We start from the raw sequence: 8,428 nt of genomic DNA on the forward strand, positions 1-8,428 counted from the left end.
ATGGGTCCTCTGCCCCATCCATTTTAGGAATCATGTTGGTGTTCAATGGATCTGACTTCCTTCCACTTTCTGCATTTAACGTCTTGACATACTCTCCAGGAAAGTGCCTTTGAATTCTCCCCTTGTAGGATCTGTTCTTTGCACTCAGTTGGTCAAAGGCAGCACAGCAGACTCCAGCATCTCTGTTTATTCAGGTTGGAAACAAAGTTAGGACAAAGCACAAACACTCGAACCTCAGTCAACGTGACGGTATCTCCCAGCAGGGCTGAGAGCCGTGGGGACCACTAGGCTTTGATTACTGGTAGGAATAGCTCTCATCGTCATACTCCAACTCATCATCTTCTTCCTCGTCCAGCAGCCCGTACTTGAACTTCCGGTAGACAGTGCCATCTTGGCCCATGTAGACGATGTCATCCTCATCATCTTCATCATAGTCCCTGTCCCTGTACTCAATTACCTGGTCCTCCTCAATATAGCTGCGTCTGTAGGAGGAGTACGACACGGTGGGTTCCACCAACTTTTCGTAGCGCCCCTTTGCCACAGGTTGGCTTCGAGACTTCCGCCACACGAGCACAGCGGCCCCCAACAGCAGCAGCAGCATAACCCCCGAGGCCACCAGCAAAGCGATCTTGGCGCTCTCCAAGGGTGCAGCCTCGCTGGCTGGAAGGATGCACTCTTCTGATGGGAGGCCGCCCCAGAGGCAGCAGCGAGGGAGAAAAGAAGAAACAGAAGTGGGAAAATCAGATTCAGAAGTAAACAACTGCCCCTCCATTTTCTTTTTTACGCCTAAAATGGTTGAATCATTGTTTTTTTTCGTTTTCTTAGGAGTCACACCACTCTACAAAAACGTGTGTTCCCCACGAGAGTCCCAGTCCATATCTGATAAAACCAGCTGATGCTCTGGTAACTTAAGATCCAAAAGGAATCCTAGATTTCTATTTCTCATGGACCAGTCTCTAACGGTCCAACCTTCTCAGTGATTTTTTCATTCCTGAGAAGTGTGTGTGTGTGTGTGTGTGTGTGTGTGTTTTCTGCTTTAGCTACTGCTAAACCATAACTCTGATTCCTAAGATGGAGACGCCATCCTAACCATTCTTTAGACTGGTCTCACATGACTCTCCTACCCTTCAAGACCAGTGAAGCATACTTTATAAACCCCACTGACTCTTAGTCATGTGTGGCCTTGGAAATTAGGCCAACTTGTTTGTCATAAACAAGAACTGGCTTGTGTAACAAGCGGACTTTCCAACCCATTAACCTCAACTCCAGGTGGAATTCTGGAGGCAAATTCTCTGACTGTATGTTTGGTTTCCTTGGATACCCATGGCACTCCCTGAGCAAGAAAAGGAATACTTTATCATCTTAGAATCCTGACTGCCATTTTAAATGGCAAGGGATTCATATCATAATTGGAATTCTTGGATTCTGGAGCCCTTCCCTTTCTTCTTTGTAAGCGGCTGTTTCAAGGCTTCCCTGAAGATGTCAGAGAACCAAAACAGTGTATGGCATAACTTCAGCATTGGCTGATTTTTCTTGTTTTATATTCATTCATTCGGGCAGTTCGACTTGAGTTGCTTACCTAATTTTATTACCTTTTCTTTTTAATCTACCATACAGTAAGGCAAAGAAAGTATGAAACAGCTGGAGGAATAGGTATCTGTCGGTTGAATGTGCAAATTTTAACACACAGTAGATGCTTCCTCCTCCTCGTCTTACTCCCTTTTCAAGTTCTTCTGTCCCTCCACAAGGACCTTGTAAGGGCTCCTGTGACTGAGTGGCCCCTGTGAGACACACACACACACGCAATACACACATGTGCACACACATATCGCACACATGCATGCATGTACACATATATGCACACACACACACACACACACACACACTCTTTCTTTTATTTTGTTGGTGTTTAATTTCTATTTTATTCTAACAGAATTTTGCCCATCAAGCAAAAATGTTTGCTCTAAATAATAGTATTATCGTTATTGTATTGGGTTAGCACAGACTTTTCCCCTGCAGGAAGTACAAACACACTGAAGGGACAGAGAAGTGATCTCTCTGTGACTCGCAGCTCCTGGGGAAATGCAAACACATTAAAGGGACAGAGAAGTGATCTGCTCTTCTCAGCTCCTGAGGCAGGAGAATCTACAGTGGACCTTTGGAGGTTGTTTTCTTTTCAGGGTGCCAAATGCACTCACATCTTACTATTCTTAGTCTTTGGGTGCTGGGTCAGGGCCAGCCTCTACCATTTGGTTTCTCTACCATTTGCTTGCTCTCTCTCTCTTCAGGGGGAAGCTGTCTCAGAAATAAAGATATAAGTGAGCTCCGCTCTCTGGGCTTGTTATTTCTCTCCACACACATACTATGGTAACTTTCCGCCATGGAGTTGTATCCTTAGCCCAAGAGGATTTGTACTTCTTTTGGTAGGGTTGCCCCAGATAACTCTTTAAGAGCCTCTTAGCAACCAGGAAATCTATTAAGTTGTTTCTTGGAACTGACATTTCAGAAACTACACCCAAGAGGTTCTTGTTTTTCTGGTTTCATTTAAAAACATTGATGTAATGAGGGCTGAGGCCCTCAGCTGAGGGCCCAGCATCAGATCCTGAGGGGCATGGAGATGAGGATCTGGGGACACCAGCTGCTCTTGGTGGGCAACTGAGGAAGGAAATGGTTAATCCTTGGAACGGTGATACTTGGAAACTAAGGTAAAAGGCTAAACCAGAACAGAACAGGACACGAGGCTGGTATTGGTTATGGGTCTCAGGTTTTCTTTACTTACGAACGCACAGGACAAAACAACATACACTGGTTTGGGTAGGCATGACACCTCTGAATCCCAGGGAAATGGTCTATTTCTGGAGGAGAGAATTTGTTTTAAGAATGTACTAAACCTGGATGGAGGTGGGCGGTCCTTGGACTTCCCACAGGTCAGGGAGCCCTGATGGCTCTACGGGCTGATGGGGGAGAGGGACTTGATCGGGGGGGGGGGGGGGAGGTGGGGGGCGGTGGCGGGGAGGAGGCGGAAATCCTCAATAAATAAATAAATTAAAAAAAAAAAGAATGTGGTTTTCATTAGAAGGGATCACTCCGTTCAGAATCTTTTAAGTTTTTTTTAAAAAGATGTATTCATTTTTATTTTTATTTTTATGTGCATGAGTGGCTTTGCATTGGTGGTTCAGTGGTAAAACTCTTGCCTGGTGCTTGTATGCATAAGTGTTCTGCCAGCATGTATATATGTGCACTCTGTGACTGTTGCCTTGGTAGACCAGAAGAGGGCACTGGATCTCCTGAAGCTAGAGTCGCACACATTGTAAGCAGTCATATGGCAGCTCTTAACCCCTGAACCATCTCCAGACCCTAGGATCTTTGTAAGTTTTAATATACACAATGGGGTTGAAAGTCGGAGGACAATTAAAGACTTGGAATTGGTCAAGCTGTTTCATCTATTCTTAGTTTTCAGTGATAGTCCATTTCTAAAACGCTCTAACAAAATGGCTCAGTATGAGTTAGATTGATTCTTCAGTGTTATCAAGATAAGCAATTCCTTTCCCCTTTCCCTCAGGAGCAAAGATAAAAAGGAGCAAACTGCATTTATAAAGGTCAGATCTAGACTTAGTCAAGCTGGGGGCAGCATAGACGTAAAAAGAATGTGGGCTTTGGGGCTTTGTTCAAATCCCAGATGAGCATCTAGGGTGTGCATGTGTGTGTGCTTGCATGTTTGTGATTTTTTTAAAGATAAAGTCCAGTCTCAGAAAGCTGAGGAAGCCCCAGATGACCTCAGACTGCATGTTTTGCTGAGAGTGGCCCCCAAGTCTGGTCTTCCTCTCTGTCTGAAGCACTCAGGTTCATGTACACAGCACCAAGCCTGGCTCTAGATGACCTGCCCTCGTATCATTGCTGTGGACGTGTGCATGTTAATCCAACCCTTGGGCCTCTGTCTTTTTGTTGATAATACAGGGTCTGTTTGATTACAATTTTGAGCCTGAAATATTTCCTCCAAAGTCTTGGGGCTTGGCTACTAGCTGATGAACTTCTGGGGAGTGACAGGTCCTAAGGGGTTGATCTATTCAATGTGGATTCTGTTGATGGATAAGTAATATGATGACATTATTTGGAGGTTGGGGACCTTGGTGTTGGGTTTTAGGTAGATATGGATTCCTGGGGGCATGATGTAGAATATTATTTTAAGGTCTGTTTGTTTATATTGCATTTGTTTAACTCTGTGAAGCTGTGTTACTGTGCCTGTCTAGAGCCCGATGGTTTAATAAAGAGCGGAACGGTCCATAGTGAGGATAGGTGGAGGTGGGCAGGCAGAGAGAATAAATGGGAGGAAAAAATCTGGGAGGAGAGGAAGAAGGAACAAGGAATGGGGGACATTGAGGCCAGCTGTGGAATAAGAGCAAAGTAAGATATACAGAAGTAAGAAAAGAAAAAAAAAACCCAGAGGCAAAAGGTAGTCAGGTTAATTTAAAGTTAAGAAAAGTTGGCAAGATACAAGATAAGCTAAGGCTGGGCATTTATAAGTAATAATAAGCCTTTATGTATTTATTTGGGAACTGGATGGAGGGCCCCTCAAAAAGGTAAAAGAACAAAAGAGCCCAAAAGAGTAAAGACTAAAGAGTAAGATACCAACAACAACAGGGGCATACCCTGGAAAGACATATTTTCTCAACAGTCTCTGCTTCCTGACTGTCATGAGGTGAGCTGTGATGCTCTGCCACATGCTGTCGACTGTGATGCTGAGGCTTACCGTTGCCTAGAAACAACAGAGCCAGGTGATCTCTGAAACCAGGAGCCAGCATAAACCCTCCTTTTAATAGCTTTCATTGGATATTTGTTGCAGTGAGGAACAAACCCAACTTGTGAACCAGGAGGTTTCAAGAACAGTAGGCACCCATCAGGCACTTCACGTACTAGCCATACTCCTCTCACTCCGCTCCCATGAGGACACGCCATTTCTCTGTGTGCTGTGTCCCCCAGCCCTCACCTGTGGTACTCTGGCAGTCACAGCAGTCCTGGGAGCCGAGGGGGTGGGAAGCGTTGCAGCAGCGGAGGCAGCGGCTGTCGTCCATGTTCAGCAGCAGGCCGGTTGAGCACGCAGTGCAGTTCTTGGCTCCGGGTCCCTTGCACTCTATGCAGCTCTCATGGCATTTTTTACAGCTAAAGTTTTCTCCCTGGTAAGAACAGCGAAGAGAATGTTTTTGAGAGCAGAGGTGGTAAGCAGGAACTGGAGTTCTCCGTGGCTAGTCCCTCTTGTCTCTGTGAATAGGGAAGAATGTGAATGTGTATGTAGGGGGGGGTGGGGATGGCTGCTATAAACTATCTATTTTTATGTGCAATGGTGTTTTGTCTGCATGTGTGTCTATGTGAGGGTGTCGGATACTCTGGAACTGGAGTTATAGACAGTTGTGAGCTGTCATGTGGGTGCTGGGAATTGAACCTGGGTTCTCTGGAAGAGCAGTCCTACCTCAAAGACAGCAGGAGTCAAGGACAAGTTGTGTCTGACCTTTGCCATACCCCTTGGCAGACTATACATTCCCACACTACTCCACATTGCAAAAGCGATATTCCAGACATGAGTCAGTTCCCAATTCCTTCTCAAAATCTAGCTCTGTTAAAGCTGAAGTCATCACCCTCCCTTGGCAATGTCAGGAGCACAGGAGAATGGTAGCGGTCCCTTCTTAATGTTCTCCAAATTGATGCAGTTCCCAGCATCCCGCATTCTGTTATCAACACATAGATGATACATACATTTCTATCCTTTTTACTTTTGTGTGCTATGTACAGTTCTGTCCCTCTTGTTGTTATGTAACCCGGGCTGACTTCAAACTCATGATCTCCCGCTTTGGCCCTCAGTCTCCTGAATGTTGGGATTAGATTTCTGCTTTTTATCAAATTAGTGCTATGGTTTTCTGTGGCTTTTACTCTTTTATATTAGTTACTTATTTGCCTTTTGTGGATCCTGATTCTTGTGGTTCCTAGACTTAGAATATAATTAGTGGTTATAACGAAGACACTTAAAACTCACTGGAAAAGAGTTCAAAGTCCACGGCAATAACTCTCTCCTTGTCGGGTGCTAGGAATATGAATTAGAGAAAGACACTTTACCTTAAAAATTATTATTATTGTGTGTGTGCGTGCATGCACGAGTGTGCGTGTGTGTATGCGTGTGTGTATGTGCAGGTGCCTGTATAACAAGGTGTGCATGTGGAGGCCCAAGGACAACTCTGAGGAGCTGCTTCTTTCCCTGCTCCATGGGATCTGAGGACTGCACTCAAGTTGCACACGCAGCTAGCACTTTTACCTACTAAGCCATCTCACCGGCCCAGAAGATCCCTTCCTATTGTTTATCTGTAACTTCAGTGACATGGAAGATGTGGAAAAACAGAAAGTTGGGTGCTCAGTGGTGGAGCAAGTGTCAGGCACCCCTGAAAATAAATATATAAAAAGAAAAGAAAAGAAAAGAAAAGAAAAAGAAATGAAAATTGCTTTTCTTGAAGCATCTTGATGCATTATGGCTGCTGATTGTTTTCAGCTGTTATCGTCAAATCTTCAGAGCGCCCTTCTCTCTCTCTTCCTTTCTAGCCATGTGGTAGTTAGTGAACTGTTTGATTTCTCTGAGCCTGCCTCTGTGAACTGAAGTACGCTATCAGAATTCAAAGCGAGTATATACATATATATGTATGTATGTATATGCTGATTTGTTTTGATTTCACCATTGATGTATTTTCTTATGGTCACAAATTTAGAAACACAATCAAGAAGAGAAGGTCAGGAAATCTGTGGCTCCCGGAAAGGGTCCTTACCCTGGCCTCACTGTAAGATAGGGAGGAAAGCAAAGAGGGAGCCAGCGAGCTTCCTCCTGTGTTCCCAAGACTGCTTAGGAAGCAGGGAGACTTTGCTGTAACAGGGGACTGAGCTTCCTGTGGTCACCCAGAACCACACCGGGGCCCAAGCCACCTTAGATCCTTGCAGTTCCTATGAAGTTCAAGTGGAAGCTGTAAGTTGGTAGCTTGACTACTTTATGAACGAATGAGGTGGTACAGTGTTAGACCTAGGCTGTGGTGAGTGTAGGAATTTAGATGGCTTCACTTCTCAGAATGACATGTAGGAATCGAGCTCCATAAGGGTGGGGTGGAGGTGAGGGTGCATACACCAACCCAAGGGTTCAGTACCTCTCCATCTCTGTATTCCCCTACAGGACAGTCCGAGGCACACATTCCTCCCAGAAGGTGGTAGCTCCACACACAGGACAAGCAATTCCATACCCCCTTTCCTGAAAGAGAGGGGGGGGGGAGAATCATACTATGAGACAGATTTCAGATTCTAACCTCTGTCTTGATGTCAGAACACTTGAGAGTAAGGAAAATGTCAAGTTAATTGAAGCAGACAGGTGACTGAAGATATAACAAGTGTCTACAAGGCAAAGTGAGTCTTTTCCACGAGACTCTCTGTCTGGACATGGAGAATTTGAGGGCAGTTGTGTGTCACAGCAAAAGATCTTTCGAAAATGAGAAGTCTTGTGGGATGCTTCTGAAACCCGAGGGGCCAGGGTGTCGCCTGTGGTAGACCCCTGCTCAGCAGACTCAAGGAGAGCCCTGGGATCCATCTGCAGCACCAGGAAGGAACGATTATGAAGTCTTTATTTCTCCTCCTATCACATCAAATGTGGTTTCCTTGAGGATCCCGAACTCCCTTTGCTAGATAGTTTGAAATATGGATTATTATGCCCACAGCTCCCTGCTGTGTGGCAGGCTACCATTCCTCCCCCTGTGTCTGACCTGTAGACTGTGCCCTTCCCCATCTGGCTGAAGTCCAGATGGCAGTATTCAGCGGTGTGTGTCAGCCTTGGTGGAAATCAGTGACTTCATTCCGTGTCCTGCTTTGCTGCACACCCAGGCATGCGGGATCTTTCACAGAGGGTTAATTTCCAGAGTGTTTGTTTTTGTTTTCTTGTTTTGTTTTTTGTTTTCCAAGGGTAAGAGCCTGTGCCTATTACTATTTCTAAGGAGCCTCGAGGCTGGAAAGACAGACCTTTTGACATGTCCTTAAAATTCAGAATGACGTACCATCTGCTTTTCCTCACCCTGACCTCCCCTATTTTCACCCCCCTCAAGTCAGCCTGACAAATCCCACTCCTGCTGGGTGGCCCTGTGGTGCTTCTGTGAGAGAGGCTGTGCTGGAAAGAGGCAGCATAGGAAAGGGCAGGGCTTACAACTGTACGAGGATAAAGTTGAAGGGAAGTGTGTGAAGGGACAAAGAACTCCGGTGGTGGCAGCAGCCACACCCAGTGGTATAGATTAGGGAATTGTGTGAAGCATCCCCTCCCTGACTCCCAGAGCTTCAGAATGTTATTCATCTCTCCCCTCCTCTCCCTTCTCTTCCTTTCCTCTCCCCTCCCTTCCGTTCCCATCCTTCTTCCTTTTCA

General features: G+C 45.5%; 1 protein-coding gene across 1 annotated transcript in view; it reads right to left on the reverse strand.

Annotated features, from left to right (window-relative positions):
- Positions 1 to 295: 295 nt before the first annotated feature.
- Pcsk5 (proprotein convertase subtilisin/kexin type 5) overlaps positions 296 to 8,428 on the reverse strand; it is a 418,822-nt gene continuing 410,689 nt past the window's right edge. Inside the window, exons 36-38 of the mRNA XM_005352026.3 lie at positions 7,176 to 7,276; positions 4,988 to 5,174; positions 296 to 678 (exon numbers count right to left, since the gene is read on the reverse strand). Of these exons, the coding sequence (XP_005352083.1) occupies positions 296 to 678; positions 4,988 to 5,174; positions 7,176 to 7,276 (671 nt within the window). The remainder of the gene's footprint in view (positions 679 to 4,987; positions 5,175 to 7,175; positions 7,277 to 8,428) is intronic.

The sequence above is a fragment of the Microtus ochrogaster genome, chromosome 8 (assembly GCF_000317375.1).
Source record: "Microtus ochrogaster isolate Prairie Vole_2 chromosome 8, MicOch1.0, whole genome shotgun sequence".
Classification (NCBI taxonomy): domain Eukaryota; kingdom Metazoa; phylum Chordata; class Mammalia; order Rodentia; family Cricetidae; genus Microtus; species Microtus ochrogaster.